This window comes from Leuciscus leuciscus (genome assembly GCF_965113295.1).
Source record: "Leuciscus leuciscus genome assembly, chromosome: 1".
NCBI classification, from domain to species: Eukaryota; Metazoa; Chordata; class Actinopteri; order Cypriniformes; family Leuciscidae; genus Leuciscus; species Leuciscus leuciscus.
Window position 1 is genome coordinate 58,231,066 of NC_138725.1, and position 23,940 is coordinate 58,255,005.

At 38.0% G+C, this 23,940-nt stretch overlaps 2 protein-coding genes and 2 long non-coding RNA genes across 7 annotated transcripts in view; 2 read left to right on the top strand and 2 right to left on the bottom strand.

The window, feature by feature from the left end:
- Positions 1–23,940, top strand: part of LOC309509719 — a 358,786-nt gene that overhangs the window by 20,168 nt on the left and 314,678 nt on the right. The window lies entirely within an intron of this gene.
- atxn7l3a (ataxin 7 like 3a) lies at positions 230–9,646 on the bottom strand. 3 transcript variants are annotated; one of them, XM_082137670.1, is made up of 13 exons: positions 9,422–9,646; positions 8,739–8,849; positions 8,374–8,491; positions 8,074–8,245; positions 5,993–6,090; positions 5,823–5,845; positions 5,625–5,670; positions 5,476–5,513; positions 5,294–5,362; positions 4,398–4,441; positions 3,176–3,247; positions 1,785–1,921; positions 230–1,696 (listed from the first exon to the last, which is right to left on the bottom strand). In XM_082137670.1, exons 2-13 carry the CDS (start codon positions 8,787–8,789, stop codon positions 1,443–1,445), a joined length of 1,122 nt encoding a protein of 373 aa, XP_081993796.1. In that variant the 5' UTR covers positions 8,790–8,849; positions 9,422–9,646; the 3' UTR covers positions 230–1,442. The 3 variants fall into 3 exon arrangements, with proteins under 3 accessions (XP_081993796.1, XP_081993795.1, XP_081993797.1); XM_082137669.1 differs by having other exon boundaries at positions 8,359–8,491; positions 9,422–9,644; XM_082137671.1 differs by lacking the exon at positions 3,176–3,247 and having other exon boundaries at positions 8,359–8,491; positions 9,422–9,644.
- Positions 9,764–22,659, bottom strand: ubtf (upstream binding transcription factor). 2 transcript variants are annotated; one of them, XM_082137648.1, is made up of 22 exons: positions 21,690–22,659; positions 20,789–20,899; positions 19,124–19,177; positions 18,690–18,862; positions 18,411–18,494; positions 18,142–18,297; positions 17,010–17,074; positions 16,798–16,921; positions 16,598–16,708; positions 16,378–16,511; positions 15,878–16,019; positions 15,718–15,759; positions 15,292–15,405; positions 15,014–15,166; positions 14,765–14,911; positions 14,467–14,577; positions 14,221–14,309; positions 13,928–14,117; positions 13,714–13,761; positions 12,721–12,786; positions 12,503–12,619; positions 9,764–11,983 (listed from the first exon to the last, which is right to left on the bottom strand). In XM_082137648.1, exons 3-22 carry the CDS (start codon positions 19,158–19,160, stop codon positions 11,882–11,884), a joined length of 2,205 nt encoding a protein of 734 aa, XP_081993774.1. In that variant the 5' UTR covers positions 19,161–19,177; positions 20,789–20,899; positions 21,690–22,659; the 3' UTR covers positions 9,764–11,881. The 2 variants fall into 2 exon arrangements, with proteins under 2 accessions (XP_081993774.1, XP_081993775.1); XM_082137649.1 differs by lacking the exon at positions 21,690–22,659 and adding an exon at positions 21,180–21,322.
- LOC309475084 lies at positions 21,292–22,116 on the top strand. The gene is made up of 2 exons (XR_014197506.1): positions 21,292–21,412; positions 21,630–22,116. It is a non-coding gene; the product is annotated as an uncharacterized lncRNA (long non-coding RNA).

Genomic DNA, 23,940 nt, shown 5'->3' on the forward strand with positions numbered 1-23,940 from the left:
AGCACCCCCTGCTGGCCTCACTAACACCTCTTCCTACAGCTACCTAGTTTTCCCAGGAGGTCTCCCATCCAGGTACTGACCAGGCTCAACCCTGCTTAGCTTCCGTGGGCAACCGGTCTTGGGCTACAGGGTGATAGCTGCTGGTTAAAGTCATACAAGGTTTGGTTACATGATTGTCAGTAAGTGATTACAGAATCTCTTTAAGAATGATTGTGAGAACAAAGGAAAGGAAATTGTGAAACCTGAGACATTTATTTAGACTATTACAGAGATACTACAGTCCATTGAGAGAAAGAGAGCATAACAGAAGAAACATCCACCCATAGCAATGGCATATCCTGTGTAAGTTGTACCATGCTTTGTTTTTCCCTCCATCATGCAGACATTTCCATTCCCACTCATAGAAAGCTCTCAGGTTATTTAAACTTAAAGCAACAAAATTCACAAACAGCTCAGTGACAAAAATAAAACTTTACCAAAAAAACGACAAGGCGTCTATATGAGCTGGATTTGATCAATTTTAAGTGCATCTTCAATTACTATTTGCATTTCTGACAAAAAAATATATATTTTACCCAAACATATTTCAAACAAAACAAGCTGACATCTAACATATCATAGTAAGTGCTCGAAGATCACAAACCTTTCGGCCATTTACACGTTGTAATCCAAGAAAATGCATATGTTCGATCAAAAAGCCATGATTATAAAAACATTCACAGGGCAGACTAAATAAATAGAGTAGTATCAAACGAGAAAAAATAGCAATGACAACAAACAAGAATATTAACTTCAAAAGAAACACAAAAGGCAAAAGATTGTGTATCCACAGATTTGGCAGAAAGCTATCGTAGCAGTATACAAATCCATTATTTAGCAAGACATTGTCAAGAGAGTATGAGTATTAGCAGAAAGCCGCTGAGATCAATAGGTTGCAGTAACATTAGCAAGACAATATGATGAAAAGACACCCTTTAAAACCAGTAGAGGACATTGCACAGATTAACTGTATTACATGAGCCACCAGGGACAAAATATTTGCAACAACCCATTCACTCATGCACACCATGGCACATTTTCATGTGTCACTGTAAACCCAAATCTCATGTATACATACAGACAAGAGTGTGCAATACCACAATGACAGTGAACTGCATAGCAAAATGAAAAAAATAAATAAATTCTCACTCCAACTCACATCCACATACAAAAATCACATTTAGTCACAAAAACACTCACTTTTCACTGTGCAACACTGTGCCGGAACAAATATTCTCATATGCCCCAGAAACAAATGCCTGAAATGCCGCCCAGACCTTTCCTCTCTTACACACACGTTCAACAGTCTTGTCTCGTTCATGTACCTTGAAATGGTGAAAACCAGAGATCATATAAGGACTGATCAAGTCAGTCATGATCAGAAAATATGTGTGCAAGTTTCATTAGTTCAGGTCATCGTAGATGCTGGGGGCTGGAGGAACTGGCAGTTTTGGTCGCTTTTTACGATTGGACAAGCCCAGTGCATTCTGGGAGCTGCTGCTACCGCTACCGCTCCCGCCGCCTGCTACTCTCTCTCTGTCTCCTCTCTCTCGCTCCTGCCCTTTGTCCCTCTCTCCTACACCTCCACCAGAAGTCAGAGACAGCGTGCTGGGCTTCTTCTTTTTCTTAGGTCTCTTAGATTCAGAGTTATTGGTGCCTGAGAATGAGACGGCGAATAAGTGAAAAAGAAAAAGGGTCAAAGATAAGAGCATGTTGTTTTTAAAAGCGTTTTTTGAAAAACTCACTAGCTTTTGAAGATGCAGAGTCTGATGGTGAGATATCAGAGGAGCCGTCCCATTGGAGACGGGACATGATGAGCTGGCCATCAGGGGCATCATAGCTATCGTTTTCCAGCATTGTATCAGAGTTGGGTAGTGTCGATCTATCAAACAGGAAGCAGGATATGAATACTGAACAAGTGCTGAACAAGGAAATGGTTAACCAAGAACCCCAGTTCAAATAAACAACCAAAAGATCTGAAACTAAAGAGACATTTGCTGATGATCCGACATAGTTTCCTTTGTCACCCATTGTTCTACAGGTTAAAACTGCACATTGAATAATTGTTAAAATTGTGAAGCTAAAGAACTTTTTCTAACTTGCTCTTGATGACAGAATCTGTGATGTGCATTACTGTAAATGAGTCCACAAAAGCTTGAGATTATGGAAATATTATGCTGAGTAAATGAATGAAGATGACTAGTAAAATTGGCCTTTTTCATGAAAAAGGAAAACAAAGCTTGAGTAGGTCATCATTTAAACTGAACATAACTATGGATAAAATCTCTGCGGTGGTAACACTTTAAGATAAGGTCTCATTTATTAATATTAGCTAATGCATTAGCTAACATGAATTAACAATGAGCAATATGTTTTTTTTATTTATTAGATTTTATTAGAATTATTTACCTTTATTAATAAAAAATAGTTGCTCTTAATTTTTTTTCATGTTAAGGCTGGAATACACTACAATTAATGTCTGAATGCATATCAAATGAAAACAATGTTTCCTAAAATCTGCTCAAAATATCAAACATGTTAGATATCATCCGACTACATGGAATCATAGTATAAGCTAAAAGTCTGTGTCCATCACACGCTACGCCATTTTCTGTTAAATCTGTCAACTTTGACTGCCCAAAATCTGCAGTCACACTGGCTTTCCACAACTAATGTTGACTCCTTGTCATTGAAATCTTGTTGTGTAGTGTAGTCCAGTCTTTAGTTCACAATGCATTAACTAATATTAACAGATACAACTTTTGATTTTAAAATAAGCATTAGTAAATGCTGAGATTTACAATAACTAAGGTTAATAAATGTTTGTATTATTCATTTTTAGCTAATGTAACTAATGTAATTAACTAACATTAAAAAATAAAACCTAATTGTAAAATGTTACCCTTCACAACACACATAAAACAAAAAATCACAGCAGACTAAGCTGATGTGCCTCAGGTCTCAATACTAGGACCTATTCGTTTTTCACTATTTTGTTTGGACAGCTGCTAAAAACTTATCACGAGCTGGATGAAAAAGAGCTATATTAAGAGAGGGAAGGAAAGGAAAGCAGGTGGGTACATTGATTCTTTTATGTCAGGGTGAGGTCAGGTTTGGGAAAAGGGGTGAAACTCACGCGGACGGCCCAAGGAGGAAGACCCTGACTGCCCTCCTCTGTTCGTCCGTGTGCTGGGGACACCGCTGGGACCTGCCAGGACACAACGTGGCATTACGCACTGCACCAGAGACAATGGTGAGAGACTAGGTGAACACCAGCAGCAGGATTCAAAAGGGGCTCTAGGGTTAGATATTAGCAATTAGGGAAAGGGGTTTCAGTGCTGGCTGATGTTCAAAAAGTCTCTTGCTTCGTAAAAACAGGCAGTGCTTTGAAACAACCTATGACCGTCCAATTGGGAAACGGTGTACTCTTATGTCCAATTGTAATGGAGAGAGACAGATTATTTCAATTATACATTTTAAAATAAGAGAGGCCAAATCAAATAACACGGGTAAGAAAACTGAAAAGTGGACACCAATCAAAAAATTGGGGTTTATATGGAGTTGCCAGTTGTGTTCCTTAAAATCAGTCCCAACATAACATGATCTTTTTCATTTGTGTAAATGGAAATGATCATGTGTTCACACATCACATGCACAATCAATATTTGGCTCTAAAGCAGCACACACACACACACACACACACACCAATAATACATAACACATTCTCAAAACTTAACAGTGAAAAACTGTCCCCCTGACTGTACCTGTTCACCGTACTTCTGATCACATGACACAGGATTCATTAGAGGAATGACTCACTCCAAAAGGATTTAATTTTATTCATTTATTTACCTTCTAGCAAATATGTTATTCTAATGATTTTTTCCCAATGACTAATTAAATCAGTCTTCTACTCTTTTTTGTTATCCAAATATGTTCATAGGAACTCGAGCAAAAAGGCTATAAACAGTTCTACATCTAAATGTTGCTTAATTCAAGGTTAAAAGCAGTGTTAACACTGAGTTTTAAAGAGACTTTAACCCAGGTTTAAGCATGTGCAAAGCCCTTAAATCTCCTAGACTGGTTTCACAGATGTTTCGGCCTTCAGCAGCAAGTTTTTATTCCTCATAATATATGCCTGCTGTGGAAAAATACTTACTTTTTCTGCTGGCCAAGGAAAGACAAACTTGGTGACTGCTCTTTCATAGTCAATAAGGTAATGGAAAGAAGCTCTAAATGTCAGTAGACTGAGTGTACCACAGTGTGCATTTGTAAGACTGCAGAAAAATCACAGATGTTTTTTTTTTTTTAATGATTTCCTTTAGTTATTAGTTCACAAATATGGATTGAATTCTTACCGAGTACACATCTTCTTTGTGTGCTCTGATACAACCCCACATTGCTGAGGAAAAAAGAAGGCCTGTTAGCAAGGGGGAAACTGTAGTGGTTGACCAATGTGGCTGATATAGATGGTGTAATAAATATATTAATACAATGTAATGATAGCAGGCAAGACAGCTGAACTGAAACTGAATACTTATTTAACACAAAGTTAACAAAAATAAATAAATCACTGAAATCATGAAATCAAAAATCATTGAAATTAGAGATTGGCAGGTTTTGTAAATGACAAAAGGAGGAAGGTAGGTACCACTTCTGAAAAGTGGTCAAATAATGGTCAAATAGGCACATTTACCAGCTGATCCTAATAATTGTGAACGGTCAGACTATCAGTTGATTGCCCTTCTTATTGGTCTAACATAGTGAAATGTTTGATTACACTTTACAAGAATTTACCACTGAATCCATATAAAATAATTTTGGTTGACAAAACACAAAAAAAACTTTAATTGTCACGTCACAATACAAGTATTATTTAGTCAGGTATATATTCTTAAAACATAATAAAGATTTAAATTTACCGGCATTATAAACTGAAAAAGCTATATGTTGGAAAAAAAATGTCAATAGTCCAAATAGAATATATGATATTACATAAACAAAATTAGTAATTTATATTAAAGAATACATTTTTTGAAGATTAATTAAATTAAGATTTTATTTCTACTGTTAATTAATAATAAAAGGATGTGTTAATTATATGACTTTTATTTGTAAGCCTCAACACAATGTGTAGGTAACCGATGAGCATCTACTCTGGAATTTATAATTATTTACAGTTTTGTTAGCATTTATTTTTATTTTGGAAGAAAATAATATTGTATGGTAAATAGTCTAAGAATGAGCTGCTTACCGTGGTCAGTATGGATCGCAGCTCCTCGGGTCCCAAAGTCTCATAACTGATGCCAGAGCTGTAGTTATACTACGTGAGTAGGAAAGTGAAACAATATTGCTGTAATACTACAGTTATTAAAGCAACCGTGTAAGTGATGACTAAAGTTATACATGTTAAAATACTTTAGCTAACCATCTCACCTTGTACAGGTCTGGATTTACACTACTGCTGAGCTCTCCTGCAGTGAGACAACAAGACACTTGTAACATGTTCAAGTGAAGCCTGACGTCTGTCTAATAGTGCACTATGTGGATAAACAACTGCTAAGTTCAATCAGAATAAAACCCACCATTCTTGTGCTTTAGGGATTTGGATCTCCTGGGAGAGTTTGGATTCTAAGATACACAAAGATTTATTTTAATACCATTTTCAATATTACATTTTTCTTTTTTTTTACATTTACAAACATACAAAATTAATGAATTATAATTTAGAATATTTGGCTTGCATTTCCAATAAGTGCATGTCTCAAAAAAAAGTTTTATACCTTTTCTGACTTTCTCTTCTTGGCTGCGAAAATAAGAGGTTAATAAACTGTTATTAGTGATTATTGAAATCAAAGCTTCAATAAATAAAATAAAACAATGGGGCACATTTGGAGGCAAAACGTGGTGTGGGAAGTGAGGGAAAAAAGAAAGACAGACTGGATGAGCTCACCTTTCTTTTCTGAGCCATAGGACCAGTCGTTGTCATTGATATCGTCATTGTCCTCCTGATCACTTTCTGACTTGCTTGTGTTGTTGCTGCTGGCTATTCTGTAAAAAGAGCAGAACAACGGCCTTCAATGCTTAGAAATTTCCTTCAGGGAACAATAAAATCTCTCCAGAAACTCCACGTGTTATCTTTGGCAAATAATGGTTAGAAATGTTAAAGGAAACACTTATTTGTTAACATTACTTAATGCATTATGTAAGGAATAATTGACGACAGGCCGTTGAATTATTAGAAAATAATGCACACCCGAGGTGGTAATGCGGTCACGACGCGAAGCGGAGTGGCCGTTACACATCGGGTGTGCATTATTTTTCTAATAATTCAACGGCCTGAAGTCAATTATTCCGCTTATACTACAGTTACCACACCTCGAAACATTGTTCAGATTATGTATTTCAAGACGTTTGTAAAGTTTTTGTCATTAAAACGCTCTTGTATGTAGGACTAATTTCTTACGCATCTAATCCCATGCCTCCGTTGCTAATTCCAAAACGTCATTTCAGAGTTAGTAACGGAGGTTTGAGCCGCTGATAGCAGACTAATGCTGGGTTAGGGTTAGGGTTAGGTAGAGTTAGTAACGGAGGTTTGAGCCGCTGATAGCAGACTAATGCTGGGTTAGGGTTAGGGTTAGGTAGAGTTAGTAACGGAGGTTTGAGCCGCTGATAGCAGACTAATGCTGGGTTAGGGTTAGGGTTAGGTAGAGTTAGTAACGGAGGTTTGAGCCGCTGATAGCAGACTAATGCTGGGTTAGGGTTAGGGTTAGGTAGAGTTAGTAACGGAGGTTTGAGCCGCTGATAGCAGACTAATGCTGGGTTAGGGTTATGGTTAGGTAGAGTTAGTAACGGAGGTTTGAGCCGCTGATAGCAGACTAATGCTGGGTTAGGGTTAGGGTTAGGTAGAGTTAGTAACGGAGGTTTGAGCCGCTGATAGCAGACTAATGCTGGGTTAGGGTTAGGGTTAGGTAGAGTTAGTAACGGAGGTTTGAGCCGCTGATAGCAGACTAATGCTGGGTTAGGGTTAGGTAGAGTTAGTAACGGAGGTTTGAGCCGCTGATAGCAGACTAATGCTGGGTTAGGGTTAGGGTTAGGTAGAGTTAGTAACGGAGGTTTGAGCCGCTGATAGCAGACTAATGCTGGGGACACACGACTCGCTGACACATTCTCTGACTGGTTTCATCGACTGCAGCAGATTTTAAACACCGACTTTGAACACAGACTGAACGTGCTGAACACGCGTTTGGGCATGATCAGTCATAAGTATCAAATTACATTCATAACCGGCCTTAAAGTGTGTTCCCGGCTTTATGCAGTTATTAATGCAGTTATTAGAGAGAGATGTTGCAATAATGAGACAGAAAAGCATGTGCGTCATTATTATTATTTATTAATTAATTCAATCGTTTTAATTAATTCGTTAATTCTTTTTTTTTCCTATTATTGACAGATGACAGTAGACTAGCCAAATAAATGAAACCCAAAGCCCTTTTAACAAGTAGGCCTATCAATAATTATTTATTTGTTAAATTATCTGCAATAAAAATCCGTGCTGCAGGACTATCCATTTATTTAGCCTATATTCAGTTTAATTTTCTATTGATTATAGATAGGACTTTATAGTTTATTTATTCAGATTAAACTGCATGTTTCTATTGATTGTGAAGCTAGACATTGAAAATTGCAGATCAAGCGCATGGGGCGAAATGCTTTTTCTTGTTATGAATTGTATCCTATTTTCCGTTATTACAGTTGACTACGCGAAGTGATATGGAACTGTAATGCGGTCAAGACCTGCCTGGAACTACTTTAGCCGTGCGTTTCCCTGAAAATAATGCACACCTTAGAACGTTCGTCAACCAATCAGATTCAACGGCCCTGTAGTATAATAACTAACATGAACTAACAATGAGCAATATATTCTTACAGCATGTATTAACCTTTGTTAATGTTAGTTAATACAAATGTTCATGTTAGTTCACAAGTATAAGTGTAAGTGAGCTAAATAGTGTGACTTCACAGTCCATTGACCTGCGGTTGGCTATTCGGCTGCTGTTGCGGCCCATCCCGAGACACTTCTCCAGATGAGGAGCAAAGCGAGAGGCCGCGATACTCCGACTGCAGTTGGGACACACGCACTCCTTATTCTTCCACTGGTTGTACACCTGACCGAAGATGTCTACACCTGGCTGATCCACTATTTCTATATCAATATGAAAGCATACAGTATAGTTGAGACACATTTTAAAAGCATGCATCCCAGGCTTTAGGAATAAAGAATTAGTGTATTTTTGTGTTACACTGTGATTGACTAACCGAAATCCTTCATACTTTCTTGGTCTGTTTCATCCAGGAAGAAATAGCCCTGTTTGACCGCCCTGTGCACCTCAAAGCACAGCCCTAAACAGGCATCTTCCACTAGGTCAGAGTAAACGTCATGAGCCAAGGCCTAAAAAGAAAAAAGAAAAAAAAGAGAAGTTAAATCATACAAGTTAAACTGATCATATGAAATCATATTTCTTATGACACAGACTACTTTTGGGGCCTGGGCTAAAGCGCACACACATTAAAACTTTGTCTCTGACAATGTGAATTTTAGTGGTGAGCCTGCATTTTTTTTTATTTAGGAATTTAGTTTTTAGAATAACAAAAAAATATACTGTTCTGCATGCGTTTCATTCTCTGTAATCATTTACCTCTAGCTTGGTGTTATCCAGGCCTGACAGAGACATATCCTCCATTTTCATTTGCAACAACTATTGTAGGGGATCTCTCATTGTCGACAATAGAGAATGGGGTGGAAAACACTGAAAAACACAAAGCCCATTACATCACAGTCAAATAATGGTATTGTAGTCCAACTACCAACAACGACTGAAATAAGATATGACAGCATTTGAAAACACTTTATACAGCCGTTTACAGCAGGTTAATTTGTGCACATCGTAAATTGTTTATTATTCATTAAATGTTAGTTTTTTTACTTACATTCAAATTCTATAACGTATTCAAGGCAATAACGTCACTTTTATAACACGCTTCTCGTTTTTATTAATAATTTCTATTCTCATCAAGCTGATATATAGTGGGAATAGGGTGAACAGGGGCGGACACTGCAATTATCCAGAAAAACAGCAGTCCAGTATGATAACTACTGCGTATTTAAACCTAATAACTGTTAAACACAAATGAAAACACTGTCACAGTAACATAGTTGACAGGTACGACTGGCGCACTGCCCTGTTTTCTCTATCATATGGGCGGGTTTTGGCAACATTGTTTCAAAACCGCAGAAAAATGTGGAACAAAGTATTAACTGACGGCGCGCGGAGTAAAGCATATTTGTCGCGCTACTCGTTTAAATTGTGTTTCTACTTACCCAGACTGAACGGGCCGGTTCTTGTGTCATTCACACACCCGCTGTTCTCTTAAAGACGACATGGAACAAACATGCTCAAAACGAACGAACTTGTGAAGATATTGGAAATGTTATCTTAAGGTAATGGAAATGTTATAAACGATTAGATGCCTGGTTGATTAAGTCATTAGAGTACAGATGATGTTTGAAAATAAAACAACGCTGCCATTTTGGCTCCAGTTAGGCATCACTAGTCTAATACCGATCTTAGGTGACATCGATTCTGCTGCCTTGAATTAGTTCCTATATTAATGCGTGTATGTATGCATGTATATTTCAGATGAAAACAAAACAAAGCAGAAGAACTGTTTAAGAGAAGGTTTATTTGCTCAAATTGTAAATTGCAGGGATATAACATCTCTTGCTATAGAAAACGTCCAAATGTTTCAAATCTGTATTACAAATTTAAGCTTTTTCTCTCTTTTTTTTTGCCATTTCTAAAAATAAACAAACATGGGGAGGGGTAAAAAAAAACAAAAAAAACTAAAACTTATCAAATTAAAAACATGTCCCCAATTGACAAACTCGTTTTGGCTATAGCAGTATATTGCATAGCCAACTGAAAATACAAACAATGTTCACTCATTACAAAGGGGAAAAAAAGAAAGAAAGAAAGCTATATGTACAAATACCTTACAACAGCACTGAACCCAACCCAAGTCTATTTGCAAGTCTCAAAATCCTATAAAATATCAACAAATCTTGAAAGGTCAATCCCGGCCCATCATTCAAATCAACTAGAACCAAATTATGTTTTTCAAACTGAGCCAAGAACTTTATGCAGAATACAGGCCGTAATCATTTAGGGCACTAGAATAGGTCACAGGTCTGGTACAGCAACTTTTTTTTTTTCACAGCAATCCCCACCAAATCAAAATTATTTGCTTGTCTTTTTATGCAAATCAACAGAGTTCAACGTTTTGATAGGAAAAATTAATTTACAGTGCCCCTATCAATTTGAGGGTTGCGTAAAAAAGACTAAGTAAAAGGTCATAGCTCAGCACAGAAAGCTGTGTTGTGGGTTACAAATTAGTTAAGTTGCCATTTTAGGCCAGGACATTGGAATGAGAGAATATACCCTCACCCTCAAAACTGTTCATATATACAAACACACAACAAATTAACGATACCCCTCTCTTAAATAAAACATCTCCATTACATTCCTTGAGCTGGTGCATGAAAGACCTGTGAAGTGGTTAACAATATGGGCTGATGGGTAAAATGAAGAAAGAGAAATACTGAAAGAACACTGGATTCCATCATAAGTGCACTGAATTGTGGGGTAACTCACATCCATCATATTTAAAACATAAAAATCACGTTTTAAAAAGAAAAAATTCTTTGGAGCACCAAATAAAACAGTGGTTGGAAAGAGGAACAAAAAAAAAAAAAAGAAAAAAGTCAGCTTCAAACAATACGTGACCATTATTAACAAATGACACACAAAAAAAAACCTTGTTGGTGCCCAATCTGCAAAAAACAAAAGCAAGAAGAAAGAAGAACTTTGCTTGTGCTGCAGAACAATTAACCGATAAACTAGTCCTCATTATGTAACATCAGTCGTTTTTATTATCTGAATGAACAGCCCGTTTGCTGTGGCTTCATCACATCCATATCACAAAACTGCTACGGGCAGCATTCCTATAACAGGACAAAAATAAATAGTCCATTTTCACCTTTAACCCCTCATCAGGTGCAGGTAAAAGCAGCGCACCAACGCCTTGTGAACAAGCACCGAGTGCGAGACCAGCGGGGTCCATGGGGCGACATTCAAAATGGCTTCATTGTTCCTGAAAATACCACATTTGTTTTGAAATGAAGAAGCTAAAACAAACACCTAAGCAAAAATGGAGGGAGCAGGAAAAGGAGTGGAACAACACCCTTAGGAAGAACAGGAGAGGTACAGACAGAGGAAAAGAAAGCAGACATTCTTCAGAGTGCAATTATTTGGTCCCCTGTACCTCCCGAAATAATCTGCAAAACTAAAAGTCTCTTTGGCTCACTTACAGAAAAGAAAATGGCACCTGGTGCTCTGTGTGTCTTCCTACCTTTAAAGTATAAACACGGGGCATTTTAATAACACCTCATGACGACTACAAGCCAATAGCAGAGCACTAAACCCCTTTTTCTGTGTTCAGCGGTGTTCAGGAATTTAGACTATACGTCATCGTGTGTTTTGCCTAAAATGCCTTAAAACCTGCCAAGCAAAATCATTGAGGGAGGAACGAATAAAACCAAAAGTGCAGGGGAGAACAGAAGAGAAGGAAAAGACTGTGTGAGGCGGCGCAGATGTGTGACAGCGGGGTGAGCCCCCTCCTGTGGTGGGAAGAGCGCAGTGCAGAGCAGGCTCAGACCCCCGGCTCATGGCTCAGTTCACAGCGTTTCTGGCAGTCTGTGGGCTCAGCCTGACTCGGCTTTGGTTCAGTCCGAGTCTGAACCTGATGAATCAGAGCTGGAAGCACTGCTGCTGCTTTCTGTTTTATTCTCCTTATCCTCCACCTCTTCATCCTCCATGTCTTCATTCTGAAAGTGAATTTGGGAATATTATTTTTCATTCAAATATTTTGTGATTAACAAATGCATCCGTATTGCTAATAGGGATCGGCGGTATGGCAATATATTGTGTCATTATCAGTTTTGTTAGAGATTTTGCTAAATCATTGATATCGCAGCATGTTAATATTTACACGTAGCACAGTACTACTAATTAAAGTTATTGACACTTTTTAGAGTGACAAAGAAACATGCATGAATGAGAAAATAAAGAATGAAATGTGCATGATGTTAAGAGTTCAGTGCACTCTACCTAAAGAAACTTAATTTCATTTGTTTCCTTGTTCTATTGTTTGTAATATTCTTCTCTGTTCTTATTTTAAATTAAATAACAAATTCATAAATAACTATATTGTGATATATAGTTATTGGGAAATAAAATTGATCATATTCTGAAACAAGATTTCGGGTCATATTGCCCACCCCTAGTCTCATTTCAATATCCTCCCCCTCCTACACCCCTGTGGCCAGCATGCTTTAAAATCTTACATCATCTTCATCGTCGTCATCGTCATCATCATCACTGTCATCAGAGGATGATCCGTCATCAGATTCCTTCTCATCATCATCATTGTCGTCGTCGTCATCATCCTCCTCTTCGTCTTCCTTTGGACGAGGTAACCAATGATACAGAATAATCAGTACATGCTGCTAAAAATATACATAGTGGCCAACAGAGCCATTTAAGACTGTACGATCAAACTCACCGATACTTTGGCCTTGGGTTTCACTTTAGCATTCGTGCCACCAGGTTTTATTGTGCTCCTCCGTTTCTGAAGAAGAAAAGTTGAAGAAAAAGAATTTAAGAGGCAGGAGTTTTATATTAGATTGAAATATATAATATATTACACACACACACACACAAAGCATGCGATTGATTTTTATTTTTTTTACACGTTAAAAATATTTATCGCAATTAACGCAGCATCCATTTTTCCATCAAATGCTTTTAAACCAAAGAAAAATAGAAAATCACTCATTCACTGCTCTTGACTGAATAACTTTTGTAACTTTAATAAGGATTAATCTATACTTAATTTATAATTTCTGCAGTTAAGACAATGGAGTTTGATAACTTTATTCATTATCTGTATATATTCCTACCCGTTAGACCTACCTGATAATCTTAAAGCACTGTTTACAAGGTTACATAGGTCAAAAACAATGAAAACAATAACTTTCTGTTCAAGTTAAAATCTAAACCGGTCTGACTGGGCCAATAGAAAAAATTGAGCCCTGAAAAATTGAAGGTAAATGTGACATTTATTGTAATGGGTTAATTAGAAGATTGTTTTAAGTTCATTTAATTTAAAAGTTGTTATTTTTATTAAAGCCTAATACATTTTAAAATCAAATTATACTGTAATGCTGAATTGCTATTACGGCTAAATAAAAATAAATAAAAAAAAATCTATTTCATAGAGACATAGGTAGCGGTATTGGTATCGGTGATGCTGGCCTTCTTTCATAAAAAGATGTAATTAATTAAACAACATTTTTAAATGTGTGATACTGTATGTTGTTTCTACATTAATTTGAAGAATAAATGTGAAATTATTACAATAAAAAAATATATATATTAAAAACTTTAATGTGAGGTGCGATTAGTTACAGAAAAAAATTATTAATTATTTTAATCGATTAACAGCACTAATGCATACATTTGAGCAAATAGACTGAAATGCACATTTATGACTCACCAGTGAGTTATATTCTTTATACACAGCTCTCTCTTGTGGTGTTATACTCTGTGAGGGAGAAAATCATTTTAATATCCTTGAATTCAAAATGTACAAACTTTTGGTTTTAAAAAGAATACATCATCAATGGCTAAATATATTAACATATTAGATCTTCATATCAAGCTATTTTTTTTGCTCTAAAATTGAAATAATAATAAAGATATAGGGGTACCGCAAGCCACTGCTCGAGAAGCACTCTGTACTGCCTCTGTTTCTCCTCCGCCATCCTTTTGTAATGGTCCTTCTCTTTCTGAGGGAGTCGCTGCCAACGGCCTCCGATTTCACCCATGCGCTCTTTCATGGGCAGATGGTTCAGCTCACCGTTCGACAGCATCTCTTGAGAGAACTTCTGATAACCGTTACTGTAGTCAGAGGTGAAGAGAACACGATTAGAACGAGTGGGAAGGTAAGAAACGTTGAGCTTCCTCAATCACACCAACACTCAGATACACAGAATGAACTTACGAGGGTGGTTTCTTAGGTTCCCCATCAAATTTCATTTTCTTCCCCATGATAAAGACTGGGGCAGGTGATCGCATCTCACTCAGCTCTCTCTGCATAAAACAGAAGAATTAAAAAAGGTTATGAAATCTTCCAACACAAGAAGCCCTGATCTAAAGAAAAACATGTAGGTTGTAGACGCATGATCAGATACTCTACTAAATGTAGCTTGGCTATCACAAAATGTTGTTTGGATTTGTCTGGACTCACTTCATATCTCTTCTGGTCCTCTGCAGCCTTCTTGATCCACATGATCTTCTCTTTCTTCTCCATGGTGTTCCAGGTGGCCTCCATGGCTTTCTGAGCTTTCGCTCGATCATTCTGACATTTAAAGAAGAGGGAGATCAGTGGAGAAAACTATAGCAAATGGAGAATTAGGAAGACAATTTTCTATGGTAGAAATATTTGTGCAGCCATTAGTGAGCAGGACTGCTTCATGTTGCCCGTTCAAGAAAAAACTAGGCATAGAGTCCTGTTTAAAAGTTTGGGGGCAGGACTTTTTTCATACCTTGAACCGGGCGAGATAGTCTCCAATGACACTCTGTTGCCAGATTTCCTGAGCTGTTTTGGGTGTTTCTGGTAGTTTCCCTTTGTCCTCTTTGCTCTGCTTTTCAGAGTCTGCCTTCAGCGTCATCTCCAGAGTTTTATACTTCTCCTATAAAGAATGATTAAACATTCAAGTTAAAAACAAATTAGTCGGCCAATACAGTGACAGAAGGATCTTAACATCTCTGGATCACTAATGTGTCTTTATTACCTTCTTCTTGTCAGAAAGCTCGTTCCACATGCGGGCTAGTAGTCTGGTGAGCTCCATGTCAGAAAGATCAGGCCTTTCCTGGTGAAGTTTTGGGCGCTTCTCTTCTGAGAAAATGAACATTGCAGACACAGGGGGCTTGGGCTTCTCTGTAGACTGTTCAAATTAACAAAGAGAAAAAAAGAACAGAAGCTCATTAAGGAAGTGAAGTTCTAGTTACAGTAAGCTCATTTAAGTAACGATCCCTCAATAACCCAAAGATGATTGACAGGTGAACTAACCTTTGCTGTGGCGCTCTTCTTTTTAGAAGCAGGGCTGCTGCCACCACCTCCCCTTTTAAAGCTGCCCATCTTCTGTTCTGACATTATTCTCTGCTGTTCCTCCTCTGAGATACTCTGGGATACACAGGCAACATGTTTAAAATGCAAATCAAGTAGCAAATTGGGTAACACTTTATTTTACAGTGTAATTGTTACATATGTTACATGTAGTTACTATTGTAATAACTATGAATTATGCATAATAACATGCAACTAACTATAAACCTAACCAAATAGTAAGTACATGGTTACTTAATATTACTCAGCACTTAAATGTATAATTACACTGTAACACAGACACCTTAAAATAAAGTGCAACCTTTTGCAAATTGTTTCAAACAATACACAAACAGAGCTGAGGGTCTGTTATCATAAACGTATACTTACTAATAAGTAGCGATTCATCTCAACTTCATATTCTTTCTTTTTCTGTGTAGAGAAAAAAATAAATATTAAAGTGACTGAAAATCTTCCATGTTGGCTTGTTTATTTTAATAGATGGTTGATCAACAGATGGAAGGGTGCAAAATAAGAGTGTGTAACAGACCTGTTCACAGCGCTTTTGGTAAGCATCTTTCTCGCTCTGTTTGAGCAGTTTCCAGCGCTGGCTGCACATGACCATACGCTCCGTACTGGGAACGTCTTTCATACTGGACATCAGCTCAGCACAGAACATTGAGTAACCATTACTGAGAGGATAAAAAACAAAAACAGAATGAGACAAAAAAAAAAAAAAACCTCCTCTTCAAACCTACTGTCCCAAAACTCATACAAGAAATTGTTATCATTAAAGAAAACTATTAAAAACCACTTTCTGTAACTGAAATAAGTCTTTAAGTACTAAAACAAATAAAAAAAAAATTAAAAATGGAAAAGGCAGATAACAAAACTACTATAAATTTAAAATAAAATAATAAATGAATACCATAATAGGACAAGAAAGAAAAGGAGAACACAAACATGACATGTCCAGGACACATTTCACCACCCACTGACCGCCCCCCCAAAAATGAGAAAGTATATATTGCTATTATCAGGTAAACTTACGAAGGTGGTTTGTCGGGCCGCCCATCAAACTTGTCCTTGAGCTGTCTCTCTGCTTTGGTCAGAGTGGATTTGACGATGTCCTCCTCCGTGATGTTCAACTCTGGGTGCTGCTGGATAAACTCGCGCATTGTCCCCTAAACAAAGATGGGAAAGATCAAACATTACAGAGAAGCTTGCTACTTGCAGGCAAATAGGCTGTGAAAAATGCAAGCATCTTTACCTCATACAGTTTGTGCTGCTCCAGAGACTTCATGATCCACTTCATCCTCTTCTTGTCTGACAGCTGTGGCCACTGCTTTGCAACACTATCCTTGATGTCTTTGGTGGTCGCCTGGATAGGTATAAGCACAAGTGTTTAAAGCATTCATGTGTATGAAGAAGTCAGCAGCAAATTCTAGAGCGAGTGTGTGTAGAGCTTACATCTGGGCGTCCTTTGAGAAAGGCCTTCTTCTCATGGCTGTACCACAGTTGCTGGGGTGTCTTGGGCTTCTCTGGAACGTTGGACTTCTTGTTAACGTTCTCTAGTAGGTCGGGATGATCCTGCCTGATAAAACACACATAAACACTTTTTTAGAGAAAAGCGATGATTTAGAAATGTAAATGAGATGGTAAAGTGTCAATAAGTCACTCACCTAAACTTCATCATGCTGATCATGAAAGACTCCTTTTCTCTGAGAAAGTCTTTCACGTATTTCTCCTGTTGACGAAAGGTTCAGTCAGAACAAACAGGTCAGACAAAACAATGCAATGCTTTGTTGACTGATCTAGAAGGTACTACTCAAAACAATAGTAGATCCAGACCAAATAGAAAATATTTTCTTCTTTTCAAAGGGACTAGAGAGCAGCAACAGATTTGAAATCAACTGAACACCAGATTCATCCTTAAAGGAGCTGTATGTAAGAAATGTATTTCAATTAATCATAAAATGGCCCTGATATGTCACTAGACATTAAGAAATTATGTTCATTTCAAATACTTATATCACTGACAACAGTAGTCCGGCCAGGATTTTGTCAATTAAAAGTGAAGTTGCAGCCCTCAACTGATGTTGATGTTGTCATGTTGTGTTTTGGCCTGATGCTCCACCCTCCACCTATATACCAATCACGAAGTCAGTAGTGTTTCGGCATCCGGGTTGCCAGCTCTGCTCTAGTTACCACAGCTACGTAGCAGCCTACGCTCCTGCTGGATCCTGCAGCCTATCTGGCAACCTCGAGTCGGGATACACCGCTCTACAGTAATTTGAAAGTGATTGCAGTACCAGTTTTGGCCACAATCTTACATACGGCTCCTTTAACCTCTAATGTACCATTACAATATCCCCACAATATCAATTTCCAATTTTAAAAAATCCATATAATTTTCCCTTTTATAGTAGTTCTTGAAAAATGTTTACAGACAATGGATCTAATTCACTAAACACTCATTGCGCACAAATTTGTGCATGCAATCTGCATACAATCGTTTTCACGAACAAATCCTGATTCATCAAGTTGATTAATCAACTTTTGTTCTAAAATGTATTCTACATTTACAGAAAAATTTAGGAACAACTGAAACCACTCTTATGCAAAAATCACATACTCTTGGTGGCCTTTTAAATATGTTAAGATTAAATGTTTGATGCTTAGTGAACATCAAACATCAAATTTGATGTTAGTGAACAGATATAGACCATATATTTCATCATTTAATATATATATATATATATATATATATATGAGAGCCAATGCTTTTTCCTTTTCAATTTTCGCTGCACTCACTTTTTTACGCTCTGGGAGCTCCTTGTATTTTTTGGACAGGATCTTTGTGAGATCTAGGTTGCTCATCTCTGGATGTAGTTTAGCATACTTGGCACGCTTCTCCATAAAGAAACGGAAATACGGTGTCAATGGCTTTTTGGGGAAGTCCGGGTGTTTCTGCAGAAGACAAATACACAAAAAGTTAGCATTTGCTGCTGCTCCAAATAACACACTGGACAAACTGTCAATTTTAATCCAAGCTTTCAGGACTGAGCCATAAGATTTTCTACCTTCAGCTTCTTTCCTTTGTATGGATTTTTGACGTAGTCCTGCGCATCCACGATCAGCTCAGAGAGGGTGCGGAATTTACGTATCTGAGTCAGGAAAAGGAATCTTAATGTGACAATTGCATTTATCTTATTCTATAACTTGACACATACAAAAGTTTTTTTTTAAAAATCAAATATTTCAAATACTATCAACATTAATTTTTTCGACACACTTGTGATGCATGTTTCTCTAGTCATTACAACATACAAGTGAAACCCATTGGTCACTGACTAGCGTACCTCACGTGAAACTTCCAGCCATTTCTGTCTGCACATGTCCGCAGAGTATGAGTTAAAAGCCACTTTCTCCCAGTCCAAATGGGACTCGGACGTCTTGTACTTGGACAGATCCTTATCTGGCAGGTTCACCTTCATGGCATCCAACAGCTTCAACAGGTCATTCTGCTCCCAAACTGTAACATTAAAACATAACAGGGCAAAAATTATCTCTGAGTACCAGTACACACATCACTTCATGCAGACTAAGAAAATATAAATTCACACAAATTTTAAATACAGGCTCACCTGTATTTAATTAAAATCCAAAAAAGAATTTCTTGTACAGTTTTTCCATTAAGTTTCATTTATTATTGTTCACGGTGACGCATATAAATGTAAAATAATATTCATAAACAGTTAAGAACCACTGATCTTTAATGATTAATGTTTCTTACCGATCTCTTTAGCAGAGGAGTCCATTTCTCCATTCATTGTCAGGATGAATCACTCTAGAGAAAAACAAATTATGTTAATAATTAAGTTAAGGATTACAAACATTGAGGTAAAAGGTTGAAACTCGTACTTACATGGCTTTAACACTATATAGTTTTCAATTTATTTCCATTTTTTCAATTAATTGTGCATCAAATAATTCAACAACAAAAGGCATCATTCATGAGGGGATTTTTTTTTTCTTCTGACTTAAGTAGATTATAAGTTTTAATGGCGTTCAATAATTCTCTTTAAACCAGGAATTGTTGTATGAAAAGTGGAATTAAAATCCAGCCCGACACATAATGGTTGATGTTCATTACACCGCCCCTAAGCGTTTACGCTCCATCGTGAGACAGAGCCCATTGCCTGTGACGGTTTCAAATCTCAAATAACTCTGCAGTCGACACCAGCAAGAGCAAGCCAATCCGTCTAATCTTCCATTTTGTCTACTGAACTAAGACTTGAGTCGGATTCTCCTTCACTCTGCGCGCTTTTCGAGGCGAGCGTTTCGTGTAGTCGCTCGAAATTGGGAGTATAATTTTCGGCAGACGAGTGGATACTGGGAGGTACTACAGGAGGAGGAAGGAGCGTTTTGGGCGATAGGCAGGCAGCTGCCTGTAGACGGACCAGCTGACCACGGATCGGGATCTGCTTTCGGTCTTCGTCGAGAGGGGGAAACACAGCCAGGGATCATCATGAGTGACTGCTAAAGCATGCAGCACCAGAGTCAGCCTCCAAACCAACAGGGCGCGGGTCTCCGCTTCCGCCATGGACGCATTCTGGGTCGCCCCCCTTTATATTCACACAGCGACTGTATTAAAATGGTTGAATATGGAGGGCTAGTCATAATCTGATGTCGTTTCGCAAATGTGTGAGCCGACTGAATTAGTCACAAAATGGCACGAGCCTTGTTCCAGGGCGAGGCGTCGCCGCTTCGCTGAATGCGTAATGGCGGCGCGTGAGCCAGCAGAGTCCAGCTTTAAAACAGACCCTGGATGAAGGGCATTTTTACCACCATGAAATGCTCTGAATCAGTGGATAATCAGACCCTTCTTGAATAGAATCGAGCTTTACTACCATTGAAATGCTGAGGAAAAAAACCCAAAAACAATTTTGTGGATTTGAATCGCTTTTTTGAACAAAAGCTTTGAAAACGGGGCTTTAGGTTCGAGGCAAAATACGTCAAAGTTAAAGTGTTTAAGTATTTATAAGGGTCAATTTAAGAAAGAATGTTTAAATTTGATATGGAAATGTTCCTAAATTATATAATTGGTGCTGTTTAATGAATAAATTCCGTTTTTCCTGATTTATGTTACCCAACTTAAATTATAAACTCAAAAATAGCTTTGATAGTGTCGGTGTCTAACGTTACGTGTGGAACTGCTGCAAATGATAGCTTGCAAATCTACATTTAATAAAATAAAATGCTAAACCGACCTATGACTTGACCTACACCAGAGCTAGCCGGCTATAACTAGCATTGAATCCCTCTCCAGCCTTGGTTAGAGCTGAACCACAGTGGTCAAAAATAAAACCCCAAAAAATTAAAATGCAGCTAAAATCAATCCTTATTACATGTTGTTATTTAAAAAGAATTGTAAGCGGTGTCCAAACGGTCCTCTTACCGTAAAGAAATCTGGTTGTTTACCCCGACTTTCGAGTGACGAGGAATGCGGGGTGAAAGCACGGTTAGTGCGGCCGTATGGCAGGCAGCAGGCTCTTCAAAGGCTTCGAAACTGGAAATGCAAGAAATATACGGTTACTTTTACACAGTACGCGGCGACTGAAGCACAATTATGACAGGCGAGATCAACTCGGTGAGAAATGAATCAATCCTGTGAATAAACGTGTCATTTTGTTCACAATCACAATGGAAAATTGTAACAACCGAGAAGAGAGGACGCTTCCCTGGCGTGACGACTGTTCTAGAGCCGCCATACTACCCTCCATGCACGCGCTGCGAGCCTAATTCACCTCCACCGAGAGAAAAACCAGCGCGAAGGGTTCTGAACTCACCCGGTTTGCTCCTCAAACACAGATAACCGATAAAATGTCAAATGTGATGGCGAACTTTGCTTTCACAAAAGCGAAAACGAGCCCACACGGTGAGATGACCGAGCTCCGTGATGGCGAACCAAAGGCGGCTGGTTCTTTCCTCCACGAGCCTCATGGAGTCCTGACTCGGAAATGAAGACGACCGCGAGGGCTCCAAACACGATAGAGGTGTCCTTATCGTGCTTAAAAATTAGGTTAGTGAGTTAGATTCAGAAATTAAACACGGTTTTGGTATATAAACGGGGGATGTTTTTCCCCGAGTCACAATACGGGAAATTCGGGTAAGTCGACCTCGGAATGTACCGTTGCCTTGCACCAAGTCAACGCGAATTTAAACAAAAACAAAATCCACCAATGATCTAAAGTCAAAATGTTTTGATTTTCTTTTTTCTTTGTGTTGTTTCATCTAAGATTTTTTTCACGGTTTGTTTACCAAACGGTCGGTAGGATGAGGCGCTGGTTTGATCTTACCTGTCGCTGCTTGTGTGTGGAAGTGGTGGTGGAACAAGGGGAGGGTTGACTGTTAGCCAGCACTGCGCCGCCGGTCCAGGGCACGGGCGCTCCAGTCCCCGCAGAGCTGAGAGAGACTTCCCCCCGCCTCCATCTCTCTCGCTCTCCTTCCAGTCAGCGCGCAGCTCTCTCGATCCGCTCATTTCTCTTTCCAAGGCGACATCCACATTTTCAATCTCTCCCCTGCCTGCTCGCCGCTCTCATCACGGATGGGTCGCCCGGGTTTCGCTTCCATTTGGATTATAAACTCGGAGCTGCTGTCACGAGCTACCGAGGCGCCATCAAACCTGCACGCGCTTGTGGCGATTCGGCCTTGTTTTTAAACACTTTTTTTTTTTTTTTTTTTGATGATGATAATGTAAAGTTTTAATAAAAGAAGTGAATTTGATTTAGTATGTTAACATGTGATTTAAAAAAAAAAGAAAGAAAGAAGAAAAGAAAAACAGTATTCTTGCGTTTAGTCAAACTCCCAAAGTGCATATGCATTAAGTAAAGAGTGAACTGTTGTGTACTTTTAACATCTTTTCAGTATTTTCAGTCTGACAGCTACATCTTTTTGTCACGTTAAATAATTAAACTCCACCTTGTCTGTTTGTGGGCGTCACCTGCGATGTCCAATCAAGACGTTCTGATTTGGAGAAAACATGATTTTCCAATGAGCGCGCTGCTTCGTTAAACATCAGAGCGGTGACGTGCGCATTTCACTGGAATGCCAGAGTCCAGTGTGGAGCAGCACTCCTGCCTCCGGGAATATATATATAGGCCAGTGCTTTTCTGTCTTTTATACCCCCACCACAGCCCCATAACAGTAAGGCTTGCAATACTTGTACACTTGCACTGACATCAAACAAAAAATGTGTTGTTGTTTTTCGTATTATACTGGAAATCATATAGCATTATCAATACTGTGTATTATTAAAGGCATAGTTCACCCAAAAATGAAAATTTTGCCATCATTTGCTCACCCTCATTTTGTTCCAAACCTGTATGAATTTTGTTCTTCTGAAGATAAGAAGATATTTTAAAGAATGTTAGTAATCTAACAATTGACGGTGTTTTTTTCACCTGTAAACAGAATTTGTGGCAGTATCTGTTGAAGTATAGAATCATCTTCCAGTAAGACACCTGATCTGAACAAGTTTCCACAGTTCTAACAGCAACTTTCACTAAGAAAGACCTAATAGAGAATACATTTAAACATGAAATCCGGATTGGAAGTTTGGTAAAACTCAAATGCTGTCTTAAGTATTACAAGTATAATATTACCATACACAGGTAACGTGACTCTTTCACGCACAAACTGAGCATTGTACATTTAATAAAAAAAAGTAAATTATTACTTGTATTTAGCAAGGATGCATTACATTGACCAAAAGTTACAGTTAAGACTTTACTTTTTTTTAAATTTATCTATTTCAAATAAATTCTGTCCTTTTGAGCTTTATACTCATCAATGAATCCTGAAAAATATGTATCATGGTTTCCACAAAAATATTCAGCAGCACAACTGATTTCAACATTGATAATAGTAGTAATAATAAATGTTTCTCGAGCAGCAAATCATATTAGAATGATTTCTGAGGGATCATGTGACACTGAAGACTGGAGTAATGATGCTGAAAATTCAGCTTTGATCACAGGAATAAATTACATTTTAAAGCAGATTAGAAAACAGTTGTTTTAAATTGTAATTAACTATTCACATTTTATTTAAAAACATTTTTTTTACTGTATTTTTGATCAAATTAATGCAACCTTAGTGAGCAAAGACTTCTTTCACAAATGTTAGTATCATGGCTTATTTGAACCTATTGACAGCACTACATTTTAAACTCTTATGTTGTGTTCAGGTCATTTTGACCCGGAGAGGATAAAAAAAATAAAAATAAAACAGGTTTTGTATTTATTTTTTAAACTGACTGATTGTAGGCCTCATTGATGAAAAAATTACCATCCATTGAAAATGAATGGGGGAGAGCGAAAATAAAACAAACATTTAGTGTTCAGGAGCATGTTCATGTTCACATATTTTACATGTGACACACACACACACACACACACACACACACACACACACACACACACACACACACACACACACACACACACACACACACACACACACACACACACACACACACACACACACACACACACACACACACACACACACACACACACACACACACACACACACACACACACAATTTTG

Excerpts from the sequence above, each read along its gene's own strand:
- atxn7l3a (XM_082137669.1), bottom strand. The coding sequence starts at position 8,789 with ATGAAAATGGAGGATATGTCTCTGTCAGGCCTGGATAACACCAAGCTA. Across the intron at positions 8,492-8,738 it reads TGGATAACACCAAGCTAGAG|GCCTTGGCTCATGACGTTTA; the intron begins GTAAATGATTAC and ends TTTTCTTTTTAG. Across the intron at positions 5,846-5,992 it reads CTATGGCTCAGAAAAGAAAG|CCAAGAAGAGAAAGTCAGAA; the intron begins GTGAGCTCATCC and ends TTATTTTCGCAG.
- ubtf (XM_082137648.1), bottom strand. The coding sequence starts at position 19,160 with ATGAATGGAGAAATGGACTCCTCTGCTAAAGAGATCG. Across the intron at positions 14,310-14,466 it reads AGGACCAGAAGAGATATGAA|AGAGAGCTGAGTGAGATGCG; the intron begins GTGAGTCCAGAC and ends TGTTTTATGCAG. Across the intron at positions 14,118-14,220 it reads GAACCTAAGAAACCACCCTC|TAACGGTTATCAGAAGTTCT; the intron begins GTAAGTTCATTC and ends CTCTGACTACAG.